General features: G+C 44.9%; 1 protein-coding gene across 1 annotated transcript in view; it reads right to left on the minus strand.

Annotated features, from left to right (window-relative positions):
- Nucleotides 1-13,195: 13,195 nt before the first annotated feature.
- The window catches only part of Adamtsl1 (ADAMTS like 1), a 348,621-nt gene continuing 337,563 nt past the window's right edge, over nt 13,196-24,253 (minus strand). Inside the window, exons 27-29 of the mRNA XM_038334446.1 lie at nt 16,821-16,930; nt 15,965-16,185; nt 13,196-14,547 (exon numbers count right to left, since the gene is read on the minus strand). Of these exons, the coding sequence (XP_038190374.1) occupies nt 14,441-14,547; nt 15,965-16,185; nt 16,821-16,930 (438 nt within the window). The 3' untranslated portion in view covers nt 13,196-14,440. The remainder of the gene's footprint in view (nt 14,548-15,964; nt 16,186-16,820; nt 16,931-24,253) is intronic.

Consider the following 24,253-nt stretch of genomic DNA (forward strand, 5'->3'; position numbering starts at 1 on the left):
ATTGCAACCTCCGAAGCCGGGAGCCGAAATGCATTTTCCTTCAAAACTGAGAGGGGCTGGAGAGATGGCTCAGTGGTTAAGAGCACTGGCTGCTCTTCCCGAGGTCCTGAGTTCCATTCCCAGCAACCACAAGGTGGCTCACAAATCATCTATATTGGGGTCTGATGCCCTCTTATGGAGTAGAGGTGTCCATACAGATAGAGCACTCATATACATAAAATAAACAAATCTTGAAAAAGAAAAATTGAGATCTTGTCACCCCTAGAGGCCTGCTGGAAATGGGACTCCTGGAAGGCAAATATGCCTGGAAGGCTGAGGTACAAGGCCATTTTTGCTCGTCTAAGCAAGGTCTCTAGAACTAGAGAGAGTACACGGCTCCTCCTAAAATTGAAGGTACCTTTGACTGAGATGAAGTCGCTCTCTACAGGACGTGTCTATGAGTAAAGCAAGAATAACACAGTGACTCCCTCAGGCAGACCTGACAGTTTAATCATCTGAGGAAAGGTAACTAGGGCCCACGGAAATAGTGGTATGATTCGTGTTAATTTCTGAAGACTCCTTTTGGGAAAGGACATTGGACAGGGTCCATGTGATGTGCCTCTCCTGGACGAGACTAACAAAGTGTAAATAAATACAAGTGAATTTGAGCTCTTGTAAAGAAGAAACAGAGCTGACCTTGGCCCTGGCTTGGTGCCTCACACCTGTAATCCCAGCACTCGGGAGGCAGGAGCAGACGGATCTCTATGGGTTCGAGGCCAGCCTGGTCTATACACTGAGTTTCAGGCCAGCTAAGGTTACATCGACCCCATCTCCAAACAGCAACAAAGACTAGAGGGGTACCATATCCCACTCCCCAAGTCCCCCCAACAAAACAACTGTCCCAAATTAAAAAGGTTGCTCTCCACAGATGTTTTTATCAGTGACGACAGGAGCCTATCATAACACTGATCTTGTTTTTGTTGCATCTTTTGAAAAACCATTATTTTATCTGAAAATGCTTGTGTAAGTTCAGCGATCTACATTGCAGCCTGACGTTTACAGATATTTACAGATATGACCATGCTGGTCATAGGTGTCAATGCTGGGTGGGACTATTAATTGCTTCTCCCCGCCAGGCAGCTTGCACAGTACTTTCTGGTACTATGGGAGCTAAGCTTTATCTGTTTTCCTTAATACTTGTCTGTCTCCCATTCTGTTACTTTAGATGTGGTCTGTTTGGGTGACTGCGGATTTTGAGTTTTTGTAGAGTCTTCCTTTTCTCCCTTTCTCTCAGCGCAGTTAGATGACAGTGCCTGGGAACCTCAAGATTCTCTAATGGTTCTGACTCCTACATAGGTAAGATGCTTTTCAGCTGCGTACTTGTCAAGAGCAAGCCGGCGAGGCAGGCGAGGGCGAGCACGGTCCTAATGGCAGACTAATGGCTCCCTAGCCCCTCCGGCTATCGCCTAAGCCCACATCTGTTTAGCAGGTCTGGGTGGGGGCAGACTGGGGCCTTTGGAACATAAATGCTGAAGTTGGGGGGTAGGAGGGATGTTTTCTTTGGCAGAGCAGACCTTGAATTTGCATGTGGCTTTCCAAGCAGGTGCTTGGCCCCTCCCTACCTTGGTGATGCAAGAGGAGCCCTGAAGCCCACGGATCTTCCAGAAGAACATGTGTTGCATTCTGGAAAAGGCATCAAAGCAATGGTAAACCGGGCTTTTCTTTTAGGCCCGTCCTGAGCACCAGGTGCCCCCAATCCTTGCCTCTGGATCTTTAGAGGCTGACATAAGGGATCCTGATAGCTTTTCCTTGCCCAGCCTCTGGGTAACTGCGAACGCAGCTATGGATCTTTCCGAAGGATTCACGAAATTCCCGCTTCTCTGCTTGACTCTATTGGCGACTCTGCTTTTGCTTCTCAGCTCAGGGCCGGCTTTGCAATGTCAATGACAAAGCAAGGTGCAGTTACCCCATGTTTCCCCCAGTTCCCACTCATTCCATCACAGGACCATACTCGGAGGAGCCCACAAGTCGTCTTTAGGCAGGCAAATAGCGCCTTGAGACTTAGAGGTGCACACACAGCATGCCTGAGAAATGACTGAACTCTGACTTGTGTGCCAATGGATGACTTATAAACTAAGAAATGGAATTTTCCTTTGGACTATGGGTTCTCCTGGGTTTAAAGAAAAAAAAAAGGCAGACTTTATGGTTTCTAAGAACAGCTCAGTGCTTACTGTTAAATCGGTGTTCTTTAGTGAAGATGGCAACACTTTCCATAGTAGAGGTCACTTATCTGAGAACTTCAGCTGTTCAGAACCAAGCAGGAACCTGGAAACCAGCAGCCATTCCGGTGCCCAGCTCACCCTTGGCATGGATTCTAGGTGCAGCCACGGGTACTTTACACAGTGTATGTGCTGTCTTGGCGTCTGCCACCCCACTATTTTCCCAAAGACTGTGTGCCCAGGCACAGAAATCTTGGGCCCTTATGAGACGGAAAAGAGAACCTTTGGGTGGTGGTGGGGGGGGGGGCGGAAGCGGGGGAGGGGGGCAGGGAGGGCGGAGGGGGGCGGTATTTCTTATGCAGGCCTGTTCCCCTGCAGCATCAAAGTTGTGAATCCCATTGTGGGAAGGTTGGTATGTTGATCTCAGGGGCTTCTGGATTCTAACCTCCTCCAGAAGCTGTTATCAGTGGGCCCACTTTCCTGTCAGGAGTTTATCAGCCCACCTGAGGTTTCGGGGTGATTAGCCCTTCAACCGCAGAGCATGCGGGGTTACAGCTAGAGGGAGACACATTTATAACAATGAGCGGCGATAACCGATAGCTTGGCAGTGAGGCTAAGAGCGAAAACATTTTAGAAGGTGGAAATCAAAAGCATAGTGGTGCGGGAATTATGACCCTGCTGTAATAAAGAGAAGTCTGTATATGTGCACACATATTTTATTAAGTCTGGGAAAAATATACTATGGGCTGTGCTTATGACCCCAATTTAGAAAAAAAATGACTAAAAAATTACACACCTACATTTTTAAAGGCTGGAAAAATGCATCCACAGTGTTGAATAAATGAATTCCCATTTGTCTCATTTATCCAGAATAACAAGGGAATGGGGATTTTCAGTATTTTCATATTAGGTTAACAGACAGGTAATGTGTATTAGCCTTTTTGAAGGTGTTTTCTTGTGGACTGTAAGCCCCACGATATGTTCTTTCCAAAGCAGTTCATTAGACACGTGTGGGAAATGCTTCCTGGGTAGCCTCCCGACACAGAACCATAACGCATGTTTATATTTTGAAGTCTCTGGGATGCTACAGAGTTAAAATACCTTGTTTATCTTTGTGTAACCCAGAGTAGCAATTCGCATGCCTACAACCATAAGTGCTCAAGGACAGATTGATTGGTTCAGTCCACTGAACAGCCGAGGGCTTCAGTGTTGGCCGTAGGTGGAGTTGGCTGCACGGAGGGGCTCTGGTGATGCGAGCAGGTCTCCCTGTTCCATGCATTTTCTTCCACGTTGCTTGCTAAGGCATGCCTGGCTATTGTGAGCATCTGTCTCTAGTGACACTAAGCTTCCTGTATCCTCTCGCTCCGCAAGCCCAGAGGTTCCAGTAAAGATCCCACGGTTGCGTCTCCGCTGGCTGTAAGTCTGATTCCCAAACTGGTTGTCACGGCAATAGAAAAATGCCTCTCGTCCAGGCCTAAACTAGGGTCCACCCCTGCACGGAGGAGTACGCGTGGGGTCAAACCATGTGAACCACATGAATAACAGAAGGCTGGAGGTGGCGTGTGCTCTCGGGGGAGAACTGAAATGTAGTTTCCAGGGAAGGGAGGGATGAATGCTGAGCAGACAGAAACATCATTTTTAAACTCTGACAATAAGTCCTTTTTATTGTGTAAAACCTATTGGAACACACATCAAGAAATACTGCCAAGCACTCATCATAAATTTTTTTTTTTCAAGCAAGTTTGGAAGACAATAAAATACACACGCCACGCAAACATGTGGTGCCGTCTCCTTTGATGATCCTGGAACCTCACTGGATTCCGCAGGGCCTCGGGGTCCTCTCTGGATGTTGAAACGTCCTGGCTGTTGACTATTTCGATTGTGGCTTCTTGATAAATGGGAGGTTAGGTACAGCCAGAGTGCAGATCGAGGGGAGCCTGGGAAAGTTTATGATGGGCCATGGGCTTGTGTGTGTCCTAGGTAAAGCCCCGCGGGCTACTGTAGAAGCACAGTTGGTGCCATCTCCCTTAATCTGCACGACTGCACCCTGGTCAAGCAGGCTGCTGCGGCTCGGCTCGAAGAGGTTGAGCCACTTGGCAAATTCCTCCCAGGGTTGCTCAGCGGCTTAGATGAAATAACTGAGATGGACTCGGGGAGAGAAGAGCAGCTTTTTTTTTTTGTTTTTGTTTTTGTTTTTGTTTTTCGAGACAGGGTTTCTCTGTAGCTTTGGTGCCTATCCTGGAACTAGCTCTTGTAGACCAGGCTGGCCTCGAACTCACAGAGATCCAACTGCCTCTGCCTCCTGAGTGCTGGGATTAAAGGCGTGCGCCACCGCCACCACCGCCCGGCAAGAAGAGCAGCTTTTTTTTTTTTTTTTTTGGTTTTTCGAGACAGGGTTTCTCTGCAGCTTTAGAGCCTATCCTGGAACTAGCTCTTGTAGACCAGGCTGGTCTCGAACTCACAGAGATCCGCCTGCCTCTGCCTCCCGAGAGCAGCTTTTGAATGGTCCCGTGGAAGAGAGGATGTGCTAGAGAGATGGAAAGGCTGTTCAGATTGAGAGGAAAGAGGATCTTTGAGATGGTTTAAATGAATGTAGTTTATAGATGTGTTGTTACTGTGAGTATGGTAACTGTGTCAGGTGTGTGTGCCAGGTCTGTTACAACTAGTACAGGGTAGCATTCAAATTCATCTTGTCATATGTGTGTATACATATGCACCAGAGAGAGGGAGAGAGGGAGAGGGAGAGAAAGGAAGGGGTGAGAGGGAGGGAGAGGGAGGGGGAGAGAATGAGAGAGACATAGACTGCAGTATTGACTAGGTTGCAGTAGGGCTACTTTACACAGCATCCATTTCCTTGGGAAAGCAAGTGAGAAAGGCTATTTAAAGTGAGTGTAAATCATCATCATCATCAACAACAACAAAAAAGACGCAGTCTTGATGTTTACAGCCCAGGCTGGCCCTAAACTCATTTTTTTTTCTTGCTTTAGCCTCATGTGTACTGGGATTATAGGAATGTGCCACCATGCCCAGTTCGAAAATTTTAAGCTCTCTGTTCAAAACAGGTTTTCTTCACTGTAGAAAATGACCCCTTGGGGTGTGCTGAAGGGAAAAAAAGGTGTTTTCAACTTGTGATTTTACAGTAGTCACATACAGCATGTGTATCTCACTATAAAACCGCAAACAACTGCATTTGCGGAGATTGTGTTTTTTTGCTTAACAGGTTCTTGAAGAGTCTATGATTCTCCTCCTTTGCTGTGGACCCAAGACTTGAGGCTCTGGTGCCCTTTTTGGGTCTGTGTAGTTCCTCCTTTAGAGTTCTGGGCTGGCGCATGCTCCTGTGTGCTATTGTCTTAGGAGCCCCGCCAGGAGGTTCCGCAGCATCTTCCTGCTACCTGCCTCCTCTGCTTGTCAGGTGAGTGCCCAGCCAGCTTGACGGGTGGTGGCTCAGAAACCCCCCTTCTGCCTCCTGTGTCTCCTCACATTTCCCCTTGGTTAGCCTAGCCTCTGCTCCCATAGCCCCATGCAGTTGTCTTCACTCTGGTCATGGGATGTCCTGTTTATTTTCCCTCCCTCCCTCCCTCTCTGTCCTCCTACCTCCTTCCTTTCTTTCCTCCCCCTTTCTACCATCTATACATTTATTTCTTCCTTGAGAAAGTATATATTTGATACCAGATTTTCTTCTATGTGTTTTAGGTTCTCTCACTAGAAAGGTCAGACTCAGATCTTGTCCATTGAACTTTCCATGGGGAGACAGTCAAAGTCTAGTCATAAAAATTCATCACACTAAACAATTAGACAATGCTGAACAGCATAAAATTAAACACACAAATCTTTATTAGCATGAGCTTATGACTTGTAGGGAAGCCATCAGCATACAGGAAAATGTAGTCAGGATGAAGTAGAGTTCAGGAACTTACTATAGCTAATGGAGCAACTAGGAAGGGGGGCGTGTCACTGAGGAGACGGAGAGGTTTAAAGGAGTCAAGTGGATAACCAGAACAGCTAGATCAAAGGCTCTGATGTGGCCACGTTTCTGCCTAGGTGTGTCCAGGAAGAAGAAAGGAGGCAAATCAAGGCCTGCCAGGGTCAAGCTTGACATTGGGTACTGTGGAGGTCTGACTTGTGGAAATTAGCATAGTGGTCATTCAGACTGCTTGAGGAGGCTGTGGGTAGCCTGGCTGAATCAGGGCTTGGTGGCAGACATTCTACATGGCGTGATGGAGGCTTACCCTTATGGAGTGTGATGCAGGCTTACTCTTAGGTGTAGAAGTAGGAGTCATGAGAGTAGTGTTACATTCTGGATGTGTTTCAAAGGCAGGCCATGGCTGTTGCTGGTTAGAGAACAATCCAGAATTCTGTCTGAATAATTTCAAGGTCATAGTTGCTATCCATTGAGATTAGGGGGTGCTGATGTAGGGCATTTGGATGCTGGACAGCCAGCAGGCTTCTTCTGCAGAATGAGATTTGGTGTTTCTGCATAAGACTGTGGTATCTAATCAATAAGGGGTGACCACACTATCCTGTCATGTTTGGAAGCTGTGTTGTCTGTCCCCCCTCAACATCCCTCTAGCAGAAAAGGTCCTTCTGGCATGATGGTTTTCAGGCACCGGGGATGGGTAAGTAACTTTGCTTGTGCTGGGTGTTTAAAGAAAGATAGTGGGAGTTAGCACAGATGACAGGCTTAATTTTATCCTTCAACCATAAATCCAATAAGGAGATGAGGGCAGTGGGTGAAGGGAAGAAGAGAAAAAGGAAAGGAGAGAGCTTTGTGGAGTTTCTTTTTTTGGTAGCAGGAATTGTAGAGGGGTTGAAATCAGGGCTGCCATAACCTGCATTGTCCTTTGAGGAAGTTTCTTGGTGCATAGAAGTCCTTTGTGCACAAAAGCAGGTGCAAGCTATTTTAGTAAAAGTGAGCAAGAGGCTGAAGTGGTGAGTGACCACGAGACCAAATTCTAGAGCGAGCATAAATGCTGTCGACCCAACCCAAAGCCGTTGTGTAGCCTGGTCCTTGGGTCTGAGTTAAGTACTATTGTAAAGATGTAGTTGCTCCAAGGTCAGTGTTCCCATGGTAACAACTGTGAAACCTTGTAGCTGTTCCAAGGTCAGTGTTCCCATGGTGACGACTGTGAAACCTTGTAGCTGTTCTAGGGTCAGTGTTCCCATGGTAACAACTGTGAAACCTTCTCTGGTCAGATCAAGCAGAGTTAGGTTCAGAGAATCCAAACCAGTTTTAGCTTGCTTTCGATCATGATACTGCTAGATTCCCTGGGTAAGGCTTAGTCCATTTCTGCTGTTAGAATGCAGCAGAATGGGTAATTTACAAAGAAAAAGGGGAGAGAGAGAGAGAGAGAGAGAGAGAGAGAGAGACAGAGACAGACAGACAGAGAGACAGACAGAGAGACAGAGAGGAGGAGGAGGAGGAGGAGGAGGAGGAGGAGGAGAGAGAGAGAGAGAGAGAGAGAGAGAGAGAGAGAGAGAGAGAGAGAGAGAGAGAGAGAGAGAGATTTTCTTATGGCTCTGGAGGCTAGGAATTCCAAGGCTAAGGTGGCAGCATCCTTGGGGAGCTGCTCTGTCTCCAAGATGGCATTTTAAACACTGCGTCCTTGTAAAGGGAGAAACATTGTGTTCTCACATGGCAGGAAGTGGAAGGACAAGAGAGGCTCAACTCAGTACCACAAGCTCCTTTATCAGACTCTATTCCTACTCCAGTCCTTAAGGGAGGAGCTGTCATTACCTCTTGTCATTCCTTTCTTAGCTCCCTGGAGGTGGCAGTACCTGAAGTTTGAAGGGGCTCATTGTGGCCAGAGCAGCTGGAAAGTTAGCATATTTGTGCCTGGGCAGCAGAGTTACTGTATTTTTTTCAAGACCTAAAACACAACTCATTTCTTCCCGTGTATCTTTAATGAAAATTGTGTAACAGATGACTTGTTCAGACTTGTAACATTGTCTGAAGCACTTGCAGTGCTCACTTCTGGAGGCTGGATTATGATGGAGCATTGTACATGTTGGGGAACTAACTCCAGGACATAACTCGAATTTCTTTCCATAAACGTGAAGCTATACTGAGGTTTTTCACAGAGAGAACAACAGTTTTGTCTTAAGTTAAATGGATGGTAGGAGAACGGAGGGAGTTCAAAGGGTTGGAAGTCAGGTGAGCTCTGTGAAAACTCCGTGGAAGAGGAGAGTGGGGTAAGCTTTGTGTGCTGGGTGTGAGAAACAGCGCTAGAGAGTCCCCAGAGCCCGGCAGCCTTCACACTGGAATAGAATGCACTGGCATCTGTTGTGGGCTGTGAGCTCTCTACAGACCAATCTGGAGCTGACCCTGTGCTTGGGCCCAGAGTTGATGTCAAAGGCCGGGGAAGGAGTGTGGTGGGAGAAGGGGCTGGAGCATCAGGAAGGAGGAAGTAAGGTGAGAAGGATAGAAACTCGCAGGGCAGGACAAAGCAGAGGGTAATTCTGGACTGGGATGGAGGCTTGGGATTCTTTTCCATGCCTGCTGCAGTCAGGGGCAAAAAGCAGATCCGCATGGTGAAAATGTATGGGGGATTTGGTTATGGAGCCCTGCTTTTAGGTGATTATCTTTCCACTCCAGTAGGGAGGGCCTGTGTAGGTGGAAGAATTCCGAGCAGGCGTCCTTGGAACTAGCATCTGCCATTTGCCCTTGCCTTTTGACCCACTGATCTAAAGCCATAGGACAGGACTATATGGATGACGGATGGAACAGCTTTATCTTCCTCCCTTGGCCTCAGCTAAGTCATTTATTGACCTTTCAACTAATTCTCCTCTGACAAACAACCGTGGTGGGATCGAGGGGCTGCAAACCAAAGCCGGGGCACACCTCTTGACCTTGACCTTTAAACGTTGTGTGGAGTCACTTCCCTGGTAGCTAAGTCATTCACAGCTTGTCTACGCTCCTTCCTGGGATTTGGAGAAAGGTCAGTCTTGGGTATCAGGAAGCCCCAGAGGAAGAGGTGATCTCCCAGCATTCTCCCTGGTCTGAAAGCTGACTGTGCAATCTCTGAGGCCCTAAGCCTTCTGCTTAGACAAATAGTATTTACGCTCAGCAAGAGAACCATTCCCATTGTCCGCTTTTTTTCCCTAGCACACATAAAACTGTACATTTAACTTCTGTTTACGTAGATATAAACCATATCGTTAGGAGAAGCCTGGGAAATGCTTGGTTGGAGAAGAATTTTGCACTTTGAAAACAAAGGAGTGAGTGACAGCTGTATATTGTCTTATCAGAGGCGTGACACATGTGGTTGATTGGGACCAGGTGTTTCACAGGGGCCACTGGAGTGAAACTATAAACTTCTGGTTGACAAGGAAGGTGACAGCCCAGGGTTTTTTTTTTGGGGGGGGGGGATCGCTTGCCAATATTGGCCTTCCCATGTCGGGCTATTGACGAAGCAACTAAAGAACTTGGGAGGCTCTGAGTAAGAAGCCAAGGGAGGCTGAAGATAGAAAGATAAGCGTTTGTGACAGACTTTGTGACAAGGTGTTGTAGACTTGACCTGTAAGAGCACCCCTAAGTGGACAAGAAGAACAAGAGATGGAGCAGACGGGGAATTTTGGGTCAAATTCGGTCAAGTCCATTTTACATGTGATTCCTCACTGTCTACTTCAAGACCATATCAACACTGGTAATTTCCTGAGTGGCAGTGTGCAACTTGGGCAGGACGCCCTCTCTGATTAAACACATATCCAGTGTATACTGAGTCTGAATCATGACGTCTGTAGCTCAGCTAGCGAGATATGGACGTGTTTAATTTGCTCCCTCAGCTAGCGGCCTATAGGCTAGTTCACCAAACAGGGCTCTTTTACGAAGAGAGGAGCTGGAGCTGTTTGAGGAAGAACTGAGATGCCTCTTACTTCAGCTCGTCCTTTACTTGTGTGTTTGCTTATGAGCACGTTGCCGTGATTTTCGGTACCTTCAAAAGACATGGTAGTGATGCACACATCCGGGAGTGGTAACTGCAGCCAGGGCTTCACACCGAGGCTCTGAGATAACATTTGCTCTGGGAAGTATTTCTTAGGGCTTTGTTGGTTGCTTGCATCTGAGTTGGCTGCATGCTCTGGTCTGTTTTTTCTCTAAAACACACAGCTTGGCACTTGATCACTAATGTCTTTTCTTGTTTGTTTATTCTACTGGGCAACACTGAACACTGAAAGAAAGACTGGCTTCCTTCTTTGTCCAACATGGAGACACAGAGGCGACAGTGGAAACAGCAGTCCTTCTTCTCCCTGTCATTCCAGGAGAGCTTGGATGGTGATGATAAAACTATTGGCCTCAGTGAAAGCTTCCTATACAAGCTTCCGCGTGTGCAGCCGCAGGTATTTCTTGGGCCTGAGAGAACATCCCACACCCTGCATGGTGTGCTACCTTGCTGGGTGGTGAGGCTGGAGTGTGAGGGAGTTTGGGTGACTCCTGACCATTCTGATCCTAATGTCTGGGCTCATTTAGTTTGTTCTGGGCATGCATAAGGACCAGCAAGGACTTTAAAAGGAGGAATTGTAACTCTCAGACAGCTGGGGGTCAAGTTTCCAAGCATTTACACTGTGGGACACGGCATCTTGGCAGGAGTCTTTTTTGTTATTGGGGGTCTGTGATCGAAGGTGGAACCTTTTCTATGCATTATATTTGAGTCCTCTCTGCCTCTTGGATCTTCTTGGTTTTTTTCCTTTGAAGTTTCTTTCTTCTCTCCACAGTATTTCTGCAGTACATTGGTTGCTGGCATGTGCGTGCGTGTGTGCGTGCGTGTGTGTGTGTACGTGTGTGTACGTGTGTGTGTGTATTTGAGCAAAACCTAAAGTTTCTGAGAAAACAATGGGGAAATCAGGAAGAGCTTTCAGATGAATTGTTACAGTACTCAACAGGAAAGGGGTATGCTGGGGTAAGTTTCTAGAAAATGGTCTGGAGTTCAGCTTTGAAGACACTGTTGCTTGTGTGTGTGTGTGGGGGGGGTGGGGCATGGGGCACTCTGGAGCCTTTTCCACAATGGTCCTGTGTGGCTATCATCCAGGCCTGGGCACATATTGCTGTTTTACTAGTCCTACCTAGGAAGCACTCTACAGATGAGTTTGCAGCTTTTCTGCACACCTCCCAGTACCTCCGTTTCTATAAAAACATGTTAAAAATAGGGACATAGGAGCCTGAGCCCTATCAGCCAAAAGAAGTCATGTTGGGACAGGAGAAGCCACAGCTCCCATAAATGCCGCATAAGATGCTACACTGTCATCTTCTGGCCACCTCAAAGGAGCGGGGAAGGATATGTGTGTTAAGGAGGTCACATGCACATGAGGATAATTGCAGGGTTGTATGAGGATTAAGTGTAGGGATCTAGGAAGCTTAGTCTCCACTTACAATGCATATCCAAAATTCCATAACGCGGCTGCCTCATACTGTGCCCACATGCTGGGAGGAAGTCACCCTGGAGTCTGGCTCTGTCGGGAGGTGGTCCCCCTTGCTTGTTTTCTAAGAGGTACCGTGCATTCTTGCTGTCTCCTACACAGGGCTGTCAGTGACATGACTGGTCCTTTTATTCGACAGGACTCAGCCGGCATGTGCACACGCCTCCCATCGCCTTTCCTCTGGGGTAATTTACTGACATGGGCCCCCCAGCTTCCCAGTGAAAGCGGAAAGTGCAATTCCTCCATTTCAGCACGGCATCTATAACTGGCTGGGAACTACTCAATTAGTAAATAGGGACGTTCTGTTCACCCTTTACATAAAATACGAAGGGAATGAGTTTAACAGAGACTCGGACACCAGGATTTAAATAAATAAGCTGTATTATCTGTACAAAAAATATAAATACAGTTTCGTGTTTTAGAGGAGGAAGGGCCTCCTTCCACATTATCCAGCAGCCCCGATAATTTGTGGCACTGCTGAGTCACAATTCACAGAACAAATATTCAATGTACATTCATCTCATGCAAAGGCGCATACTGCTTTTCCCTTCCAAAGCCAAGCTCTCCAGCTTGCCGGGAAAGCCACTTCCAACCCCACATTCTGACACAGGGCAGAGCTGGAAGATGCCTGCCTTTTCGGAAAGCCAAACACTGACCACCAATTTTTAATAGCTGTTGAGCTAATCAACTGTATTAGTTGACAGATTTGTATCTGTTCCATGTGTAACTAGTGTCACAAACAAATCGACTTTATTGCCCCCCATCCCACATTAGCTTTTTAATGCACTCTGTGTACACAGTGAATAATGGATCGGAGTTAAACACCACTTTTCTTTTAAAATTAGAAAGAATACAGCTATCACCACAGAGTTTTTAGGAACACAGCTGCAGGAAGTAAATCCCCCAAAGAGTTTTTGCTTTTCTGGATGACAATGTACAATTACCAATATTGCACTTTTTTTTATACAAGAAATCCTAATAAATATTCACAAAAGATATACATAGAAACACTCTCTTTTATTTTAAATAAACATTACACTGATTTTTAGTAACTCAGTTTCTTAGAGGCTATTTCTGGGATGAGGATGAGGCCCACCCTAACTGTCCGTAGCACACCTAGTGAGGACACAGATCACCACCGTCTTCCAAACTTAACTTCTGGGACAGCTGGACAGTGGCAGCCCTGATGTCGTTGGCAGCGATATCACTTTGGCGAGTGTGTATGTGAGGGGTGGTTTATCTGATGCTGGGTACCCGGCTCTGGCTGCCTGATCTGCTACACTTGAGACTGCGCCGGGGAGGAGGCAAATATTAGTGTTGAAGCTTCTCTGCCGAGTGGGGCTTTGCCAAGGGCTTTTGGTCTAGCCTTATCCACAGCTGATGTGTGTTGCTGAATTGTGTGTGCTGCTTGGCCTGCTGAGTGGTCCATTCACCCAGTCTGGTGTGCTAATTACATAGGTGGATAGTATTTGTGTTGTGGGGATGGTTGAAAAGCTTTTGAGGACTGTCTCGTGAGTCTCTGGCCATCCTCTCACTTGGCCATAGCGCACTACTGCTCCCACCCCTACCCCACCCTGCGGCATAAATAGGATGCACAGCAGCTCTTCTGTGGTATGGGAAGGGCCCACAGGCCCAGTGTGTGACCGCCGGGATAAGGAAAGCACACTGTGGGCATGCAGGGCTCCTCTGTTCTACCCTGTTCCCTGGCCTGCTCTGGTAGGAAGGGTTGCTACACCCCATAGATGTTTGCCAGCCAACAGATTGCTTAATGAATCCTTTGTGAGCAATGATTCTCATCCCTGGCTTAATATGGAGCAGCAAAGTCAATCAGGTGGAAAACCTGGCGTACTCCGGCTCAGATGCCCATGGCCCCCAGCAGCAGTTACTTCAGGGCTAGCGATCCTTGATTTAAAATACCGAGATGCCAGGGAGAGCCGGACCCTCTTGCAGACACAAAGGTTAGTTGATAGACTGGGAGGAGAGGGGCCTCCAGAACCACATGAAGGGCACACCTTCTTTCATGCAGCATGGGTACCCTGAGGAGACGCCAGACTCCTTTCTCACTTCTGCTGAATCTACAGGACAGCGCATGTACCAGTGCACGGGTCTGTCAGATGTGTTTCATGTGGCTGCTTTAAAATCTGTCCTGCCTGCTAGCTCCTCTCACCAAGGAGCACACACAAGCTCTCTTCTCCCACCTCTTCCGTGCCTCCATCTCTTGCATAGCCATATGCCTTCTGTCTATTCTGCATGCCTCCTTTGTAACATCTGCCCATGGTTGAGTTTCCTTTCTCCGTTCCCCTCCCCCTCTAGAAGAACTGGATTCTGGCCTGGTTTGTGCTCCAGTCTGGCGTTTCCCCTATTCTTACCATCATACCACACAGGAAACAAAGGAATGGCACTCCTGGTTGGCCCGTGCCTGTACCTATGTGTCACAAACCCCAGCTCCCTGCTGTCCCTATGGACTATGGCTTTCTCTTCCTGTGTCTCTGAGACCCTGATTGGGAAGGAGCCAGCTCTACAGGGGAGCAGCGGTCTGCCTGGTCTTCTCTGTAACCTCCTTCAGACACCTCTCTCTCTCTGTTCTCAACACTTGTTCCAGCTAGCTGAATAAGAAAACACGGCAGGGTCCCTAGGATCGCGGGCGCAGGTGGACATGGGTGTGTGGGGAGGGGCAAATAAATAAATAAAAGGAAGAAAGCATAAGTCATGTCCCAGGTGGCTGTATGAGTCCTTTGTGTGGCCAGGGTGGTATTCATCCCTGTGCCCTGTCTTCAGGCTGTATGAGTCCTTTGTGCGGCCAGGGTGGTATTCATCCCCGTGCCCTGTGTTCAGGCTTTGCCGCATGTTCCACAGCAGCGAGACCGGAACTGGCCGAGCTGGCAGAGTTTCAACTGTCTCACCTTCTCGCAGTACCTGGTGGTGTCTCTGCACTCAGCTGGGAAAGCGGGAGGGAGGAGGGGGGACAGAAAGGAGATGTGAAACAGAGGCTCATGGGTGTAGCAGCTGCTGAGCAGCCCAGCTCCTTGGCAAGATGCCCGAGGATCTACCCTGCTCATTGTTCTGGACTTCCATTTGCCATCCCCTTCCCAACAGCCTCCTGTAGCTGTCTGGTGGATTGATGGGGCCCACATCAAGGCTGCCTTTGTTTCTGATGGCCACTTCTACTTCAGAATGGAAACTTGAACCCCCCACCCCCCTTTCTCTTGGGATAACCTCACCTCCTTGCCTGCTGTTTTCCCAATGGGCTTTTGGTATTTTAGTGAGAGACAGTTCCCAGAAGGACAGAATTCTGTTCTTTGTGAGAGAGCATACAAGCAGGGACCTGTCTGAAGGTCTATATTCTCAGGTACTTGGACCTCAGTTTCCCTGTTCAGCTTTCTTTTCTTTACCCAGGTCTCTCGTTCTTCAGCTCAGCGGGCCTTCCAGACACTGCAAGTTCTTAAACACTGGCGCAGCCTGTATCTGGTAAGCTTTTTAACCCCCTGCCCTGCACACCAGTACGTTCTGAGTATGGCAACCGTGTGATGGGCACGGCAGAGTGAAAAGATCATTACACCTCCCAGGGAGTCAAAAGGGCTGGGCCATCTGATTCAGCGCGGGGAACTATCTGATTGCTCAGTGAAGCTCGTTGAGGGGGAAATATTGGATGATTACACTTATTTTCATTGTCTATTCTTGGCAAAGATCTATCATCATCTTTTGTGAGGAACTATTTCCAGCCTGGGTCCTGCGCTCTGAGGAGGAGAGACTAGATCCCTACCCAATCAGAATACAAACGCTGTGGCGGGGCTGAGAGGCTCCAGACCTGAGGGTGCAGGGAGTGGAAGGACTGTCAGAACCCAGGGGCATGGTCTCCCATTCCATTCCAGTGGACACACATGGGCTGGGGAGGAGGGGGTCAGCAGGTCTTTGTTTGGTGGGAAGCAGAACAATGGTGGGCGAGGGCTGGCTGAGCGGCAGCCATTCAGCATGCTTCTTCAGTGCTAACAGTGTTCTGTCCTTAGGAGCCCAGTCCCTGGGAACCCCTGTTTAGGCTTCCCCGGTGGGCACCAGCCAGGTTGACTGCAGGTGAGTTGGAGGCCAGTTTTATGCAGCCCTTGGCTTTGAGCCCAGGATGAAGACAGTGGAAACCCCTGGGACATATCCTGGCACTTTTTATGGCCTGAACATGTGCACACATATCCTTGCACACACCCATGCACCTCACTTAAAATGTTCAATTCTGGCCCCAGCTCACAATCCTTAAAGAACTTGATCCAATGCCCCGTGTTCAGGCTCCGTCCCAGGGATCTCCCTCTGTACCCGATGGCCTTTGGGGAATTTGCAGAATGTCCGTTGGGATTGGAACGTACTGTTTTCACAGGGAGTGATGTTGCAGCGTTGCCAGTTGGCAGGCCGGGGCCCCCAGGAGCACAGGTGCTCAGGCACAGCCTTGTTGGTGCGGACATGAACACACTCCACCCGTCGGGACTGGAAGCCATAGTTGCCGCAGGTGGCTGTGCACAGGGTCCATAGGCTCACCCTCCAGTGTACACTGCAGGCCTCTGACCAGCAGTTTTGGGTGCTCACCGGCCTGTAGGAGGAGGGTTGCAGGATTACGGTCTATCTCTGTGAGAACTAGATTTGAAAACAAACTACAAACTCAGAGATGTAGATAAGTGAGTATCTCGGTCTCTGCTTGCTAAAGGAATGAGCATGGACATTAAAGAGGCCACTCTTCTGGGCATCTTTCTGTTGCAGACTATTCCTTTACACGGTGTGACGAGGTGTCACTGTGATTGGTTTAATAAGGGCTGAAGTTAGGCAGGACTTCTGAGGACAGAGAGCTCTGGGAAGAAGAGATCTAGTATAACCCCTTGTAGATGGCCCCATTCACAAGAAGAACTTGTGAAGCTCTTGTGGTCTGGTGGCCATGGCATAGGTGCCTCTTGCTTACCTAGAGATAGGTTGGATCGCTTGTGGAATCAGACATCCCTTATGAATAACACTTATGTGTGTTTCATTCCTGAGAGAAGAAAGCCCAACCTGGCTCATTCAACAAACACAGGGCACTCTTTACCAGAGGCTAAGGACTTGGGGTAAGATGGAGGAACGCAGGACAGCTGACCCCTTGTGGAAGACTGGAGTAGCAACAACATTCCTCACAATGGTCTCTTAGTGCTGTTCATACAGGGGCTGAAGTAGAGGATGACAAGGGCTTTGTCTTACCTGGGGAGCGCGCTGCACTGCTCTGATGGTAAGGTGATGCCATCCCGGGTCTGGCAAAAGACTTGTCTGTGCTGCACAGCGAGGCGAGGGCCTATGCAAGGCCCATTGCACTGGGAGGGAGGAAGAGGAATAGCATGTTATCAGTGTCCAAGATGGAAGCTGCGATGCTCAGGCTGCGTGAGGCAGGAGCATTGAGTCTCATTAGACCTGTAGGTCTTCTTTCCCTTTGTTGATCAAATAGCAGACGCTCACTGGCATGTGCTTTATGTCATCAACTGTCCTACAGGATGTGGGCCTTGTGCTTGCAAATGACCAAGGAAGTGCAGCTTAGACCACAGAAGGCTGACCTGGATTAACCCTTGAAAATATTTTGTCATGTGCTGAGAGTATGGTGGTAAGCTTCAGAGAAGAAGATCTCTCAATATCATAGCTAGTAAAATTGATTACTTTAACTACTTAAAAATAATTTTGTAAATTATAGTCTATGTAGGACAATCTGAGTAAAACAAATATACTCTGGTGAGGTTTCCTGAGAAAATGAATATGGAGGTGTGACCTGCTGCATGGTGCCACCCCCACCTTAGAAGGGACCTGTTCTTGGCCTAACATGCTGTTGGCCATCTTGGCATCTATTGTGGTTTTTGGTTTAAGAGACTCTGCAAGTTATATGCCCTAGCTGTATATGGGCAAAGGAAAAACAAACAAAATACATGTAACTCAGTAGCCTGCATCCGTCCACTCCTCTCCAGGTACAACTGATGCTGAGATCAAAACTTTACTGTTCATCTGTTTGTGATGCACAGTAAACTTGTAATTATAGTGAAGTAATTAGTGAAAGTGGTACCGCTACCAGCATGTGGTGTGTGCTGCTTCATGTTTCCTGGCATGCAGTTCAGTTGAGTGTGTGTGCATGGTGTGTACATGTCCAGATTTAAGGGGCACTGTCCACTTAGGGTTACAAGTACCTTTGCCTATTTCTTCTCCAGCCACAGGTAGATGGGGTTTCCATTTGGTTTAGCACTCTGGACGTTCTTGGATGGTCATATAGTTTAAACACTAAGCATTCTACTAATATGTACTTGTATCTCATCTTGGCTTTATTTGTATTCCCTGTCTACTAAAAATATTTAACATATTTTTATTAAATAACTCTTTCACCCAGATAAAGTCTCCTCCAGTTTTTCTACCTTACTCCTTAGTCTCAGTCATTTTCCACTTTCCTTGTGTGTTTTAGATGTGCTCCCTGCTTGGCTCTGGGTTTTAATTGTTTTCTCTCTTATGAAGTTCACCCTACCCACTCAAATGATGTCTTCTCATAAAGACCATGCTTTGATTTAGTTCAATTTACACATTTTGTGTTTAAGTAAATTATTCTGTTTTATATTTTATGTTTTAGTCTGTCACACATATATGGTCACTTGTTGCCTGATGATGGAGACACATTTGAAACTTTTTTTGGTTAGTGATATCACTATTATGCGAACATCAAATAGTGTACTTAAACCAAGATAGCTATGACATCATCAGGTAAAACAATATTTTTAAATTTATCTATTCTTCCTTCACATATTACATCCCAACCAAAGTTTCCTCACCCTCCACTACTCCCTCTTCCCAAGATCCAGACCTCTCAGGTATATCAAACACAGCATACCAAAATAAACTAAGACTGGGTACATAACCTCATATCCAGGCTGGAAGAGGCAATCTGGTAGAAGGGTCCCAAAAGCAGGCAAAAGAGTCAGAGACAGGCACCACTCCTACTATTAGGAGTCCCACAAGAACAACAAGCTACACAGCCATGATAGACATGCAGAGAACCTAGCTCAAAACTATGCAGGCTCCGGGATTGTCACGCCAGTCTCTGTGAGACCTGCTTACTCTTCTGTGAGTCATGTTCATATGGTATCCTTGATCCCTCTGGCTCCTACAATCCTTCCTCCTCAACCTCCCAGGGATTCACTGAGCTTCACCTAATGTTGGGCTGTGGGTCTCTACATCTACTCCCATCCGTTGCTGGGTGAAGTCTCTGATAATGACTGGAGTAGGCTCCAGTTTTATGAGTACAGCCAAATATCACTAGGGCTCACTTAAGTTTTTATTTTGGCTAGTTGTGTTCCATTCTATTCTAGGTCTCTGGGCCATCCAGGCAGTGTCAGGCATGGGTCTCACGTTGGACCAGTCACTGGTTGGCTGCTCCCACAAATTCTGAGCTACCATTACCCCAGTACATCTTGTAGGCAGGACAAATTGTACGGGAAAGGTTTTGTGGCTGGGTTGATGTCCTTGTCCCACCACTTGCCTGGTTACAGAAGATGGCTGGTTCAAGTTCCATCACCCCCTTTACTAGGAGTCTTTACTAGAGTCATCGTCATAGATTCCAGGGAGTCTCCATTGCACTAGGTTTCCACATTGCTCTCAAAAAGTCCCCCAAATTCTAGTTATCTCTGCTAGTACTCTCTACACCTCCCACCCCAACCTGATCCCATTCCCATCTCCCCCAATCTACCCATAAAATTTATTTCCCTTTCCAAGGGAGATCCACGTATTCCACCTTGGGCCCTTCTTGTTACTTGGCCTCTCTGGGTCTTTGGATTGTAACATGATTATCCTTTACTTAACAGCTAATAACTACTTGTAAGTTACCTCACTCAGGATAATTTTTGCTTGCACATTTCATGATGTCATTGTTTTTAACAGTTGAATAAAATTCCATTGTTTAAATGTACCACATTTTCTTTATCAGTTCTATGGCTGAGGGACATCTAGGTTGTTCCTAGCTTCTAGCTATTATGAATACTAGTGCTATGAACATAGTTGAGTAAGTATCCTTGTAGAATGGAGTGTCCTTTGGGTATATGATCAGGAATGGTATAGCTGGTTTTTGAGGAAGATTGGTTCCATTTTTTTTCAAAGTGGCTATATAAGTTTGTACTTCCACCAGCAATGGGGGAGTTTTCTCCTTGCCCTACATTCTTGCCAGATGAGATGTCACTTGTATTTTTGATTTCGGTCATTCTGACAGGTGGAATCTCAGACTCGTTTTTGATTCGCATTTCCCTGATGGCTAAAAATGTTGAACATTTCTTTAGGTGTTTCTCTGCCATTTGAGATTCTTCTGTTGAGAATTCTGTTTAAATCTATATACCATTTTAAAATTTAATTATTTGTTTTTTTATGTCTAGTGTCTTGAGTTCTTTATATATTTTGGAGATCAGCCCTCTGTCAGATATGGAGTTGGTGAAATTTTTTTCTCATTCTGTAGTTTGCCATTTTGTTCTATTGACTGTGTCCTTTAACTTACAGAAGCTTTTCAGTTCTATGAAGTTCAATTTATTAATTGTTGATCTTAGTGTCTGCACTATTGGTATTCTGTTCAGGAAGTTACCTCTTGTGTTAATGAGTTCAGGCTATTCCCTACTTAACTCTTCTATCAGGTTCAGTGTGACTGGTTTTATGTAAGGTCTTTGATCCACTTGGACTTGAGTTTTATGCATGGCGATATATATGGATTATTTGCATTCTTCTACATGAAGACATCCAGTTAGACCAGAACCATTTGCTGAAGATGCTGTCTCTTTTACATTGTATATTTCTAGCTTCTTTATCAAATATAAGTTGTTCATAGTTGTATGGGTTTAGGTCTGAGTCTTTTATTCAATTCTATTGATAAATCTGTTTTTATGTCAATACCATGTGGTTTTTATTATTATAGTTTTGTAGTATAAATGGCTTGAAATCTGGGGTGATTCTGTTACTGAATACAAGTTATTTTATTGTTCAGGATAGTTGCTATCCTGTTTTTTTTCCATATGGGATGTTGTGCTTTCAAGGTCTGTAAAGAATTGTGCTGGAATTTTGATGGGGATTGTATTGAATCTGTACATTGCTCTTGGTAAGATGGCCTTTTTTCCCTGCATTGATCCAACTCATCCATGAGCATAGGAGATCTTTCCATCTTTTGATATCTTAAATTTCTTTCTTCCAAACTTGAATTTTTAAAAATCATAGAAGCATTTCATTTGCTTGGTTAGAGTTACCCTGAGATGTTTTATATTATTTGCGGCTATTGTGAAGGGTGTTGCTTTCCTGCTCTGTCAGTCCTCTTGTCATTTGTATATTCGAGGGCCACTGACTTTTTGGGGGTGGTTAATTTTTTAATCCAGTCACTTTGCTGAAGGTGTTTATCAACTGTAGGAGTTCCCTAGTTAAATATTTGAGGTCATTTATATCATCTGCAAATAATGATACTTTGACTTCTTCCCTTCCAATATGTATATCCTTGATCTCCTTCCGTTGTCTTATTGCTCAAGCTAAAACTCTAAGTGCTATATTGAATACATATGGAGAGAGTGAATACCCTTGTCTCTTTCCTGATTTTAGTGGAATTGTTTTTCTTCCTATTTAATTTGATACTGCCTATATAGGCTTGCTGTAAATTGCCTTTATTATGTTTAGGTCTGTCCCTTTTATCCCTTATCTCTCCAAGACTTTTATCATGAAGGGTGTTGGATTTTGTGAAAGATTTTTTTTAATACTTAATGAGATGATCATTTTGTTTGTCTTTCAGCTTGTTTATATGGTGGATCATGCTGACAGATTTTCATATGTTGAGCTATCCTTGCATCTTTAGGATAAAGCCTACTTGATCATGGTGTTTTTGATGTGATTTTAGTATTTTAAGTATTTTATTGAATATTTTTTGTGTCATTGTTCATGAGGAAAATTGAACTGTAATTCTCTTTGTTGAATCTTTGTGTAATTTGGGTATCAGGGTAATTGTGGCTTCATAAAATGAATTTGGCAATGTTCTTTCTGTTCCTATTTTGTAGAATAATTTTGACAATATTTCTTGTTCTGGTGAAAAAATTCTAAGCTAAAACTGTCTGGCTTGGGGCTTTTTTTGGGTGGGAGATTTTTAATGACTTTGACTATTTAGTTTACCTGATCTTGATTTAACTTTGATAGGTGTTATCTATCAAGATCATTGTCCATTTCTTTTAGATTTTTTTAATTTTGTGGAGTACAGGCTTTTTGAAATATGATCTTATAATGCTCTGAGTTTTCTTGGTGTCTATTGTTATGTTTCCCATTTTGTTTCTGACTTTATTAATTTGGATATTCTCCTGTGTGTTTTACTTAGGTTGGATAAAGGTTTGTCTGTCTTGATTTTCCCAAAGAACTCTTCGTTTCATTGATTCTTTGTATTGTTCTTTGTTTCTATTTAATTGATTTCAGTTTTGGTTATTTCCTGCCATCTACTCAATTTGGGTGTGCTTGCTTCTTTTTGTTCTTAGAGCTTTCAGGTGTTCTGTTAAGTTGCTAATATGACATCGCTCCAATTTCTTTCTGAAGGCACTTAGTGATCTCAGCTTTTCTCTTAGTACCACTTTCATTTCTTTGGGTATGTTGAACATTCATTTTCATTGAATTCTAGAAAGTCTTTAATTTCTTTATTTCTGCCTTGACCTAGTGGTACTTCAGTAGAGAGTTATTCAGTTTCCATGAGTTTGTAGACTTTCTGTTTAATCCATGGTCTGACAGGATTCAGGGGTTTATTTCAATTATCCTGTATCTTTTGACATTTGCTTTCTGTCAAAGTATGTCATCAATTTGGGAGAAAGTTCCATGTTCTACTGAGAGAAGATATATTCTTATATTCTTTTGTGTTTGGATGAAATGTTCTATAGATATCTGTTAGGTTCATTTGAGTCATAACATCAGTTAGCGCCATTATTTCTCTGTTTAGTTTTGTTTGGATGACCTGTCCACTGGTGACTGGAGTATTGAAGTCTCCCACTATTAATGGATGAGGTTCAATGTGTGATTTAAGTTTTAGTAACTTTTTTTTTTTTAACAAATGTGGGTGCCCTTGCATTTGGGGCACAGATATTTTAATTAAGGATTGAATTGTCATCTTGGTGGATTTTTCTTTTGATGATCATGAAGTGTTTTTCCCTGCCTTTTTTGATCAATTTTGGTTGGAAGTCTATTTTGTTAGACATTAGAATAGCTACACCAGCTTGCTTCTTAGGTCCATTTTCTTGGAAAATCTTTTCCCAACCCTTTATTCTAAAGTAATGTCTGTCTTTGATGTTGTGGTCTGTTTCTTGTATGCAGCAGAAGGACAGATCCTGTTTCACATTCATTCTGTTAGTCTGTTTTTTTACTGGGGAATTGTGTCCATTGATAATTGAGATACTAATGATCAATGATTATCAATCCACATTATTTTGTTGTTATTGGTAGTGTAAGATTATTTTCTGTGGTTTCATGAATTAACCTTCTTGGGTTGGAGTTTTCTTTCTAGTATCTTCTGCTGTGCTAGATTTGTAGATATGTATTGTTTGAATTTGACTTTATCATGGAATATCTTGTTTTCTCCATCTATGGTGATTGAAAGTTTTACTGGATATAGTAGTTTGGACTGACATCTGTGGTCTCTTAGAGTTTGAAGAACATCTGTCCAGGCCCCTTTGCCTTTTACAGTCTCAATTGAGAAATTAGGTGTAATTCTAATAGGTCTACCCTTATATGTTACTTGGCCTTTTTCATAGCAGATTTTAATATTCTTTTATTGTTCTGTATGTTTTAGTATTTTGATTATTAAGTGGTAAAGGGGACGTTCTTTTCTGTTTCAATCTATTTGGTGTTTTGTATGCTTCTTGTACATTTATATGCATCTCCCTTTTTAGTTGAGGAAAATTTTCTTCTATAATCTTGATGAAAATATTTTTCTTTTTCTTCTATTCCTATTTTAGGTTTGGTCTTTTCATAGTGTCCCAGATTTTTTAGATTTAGCATTTTCTTTGATGTATCTACTATTGTATCTTCAGTGTCTGAGATCCTTTCTCCTATCTCTTGTATTCTGCTGGTGATACCTGCATCTGTAGTTCTGTTCACTTACCTAGATTTTTCCATTTCCAGAATTTGCTCAGTTTGTGTTTTCTTTATTGCTTCTATTTTCATTTTCAGGTCTTAAACTGTTTTGTTTCCCTCAACTGTTTTTTTTCTTGGCTTTTTAAAAGGGATTTTTAATTTTCCTGTTTATCATCTTCATAAGGTTTGTTTAAAGGTCTTTTTCTTGTGCTTCAGCTATGCTGGAATTTTCAGGGCTTGCTGTAGTAGCTGGGTTCAGGTGGGGGTATATATTGTCCTGGATGTTGTTGTGGTGTCTAGGCACCTGGGTTTGAGGTGATTTTAGGTCTAGGTGCTGATTTCTGAGTTTGTCTTTTTGGATGGGTGTTTTGTTCCTTGGTCTGTTTCTACTTTGGTCTTCTGGTCTTTGTGACCTGGAATTCTGGCAACCTGGTGTATCCTCTGGTCCAGCAGGGAGTTTCTGTGTAGGTTGGAAGCTGAACTTCTGGCAGCTAGTGTGACCTTAGGTTGAGCAAGCGATCCTCGCCTGAGTTGGGGGCTGTTCTTCTGGCTGG

The sequence above is a fragment of the Arvicola amphibius genome, chromosome 6 (assembly GCF_903992535.2).
Source record: "Arvicola amphibius chromosome 6, mArvAmp1.2, whole genome shotgun sequence".
In the NCBI taxonomy this organism is placed as follows: Eukaryota; Metazoa; Chordata; class Mammalia; order Rodentia; family Cricetidae; genus Arvicola; species Arvicola amphibius.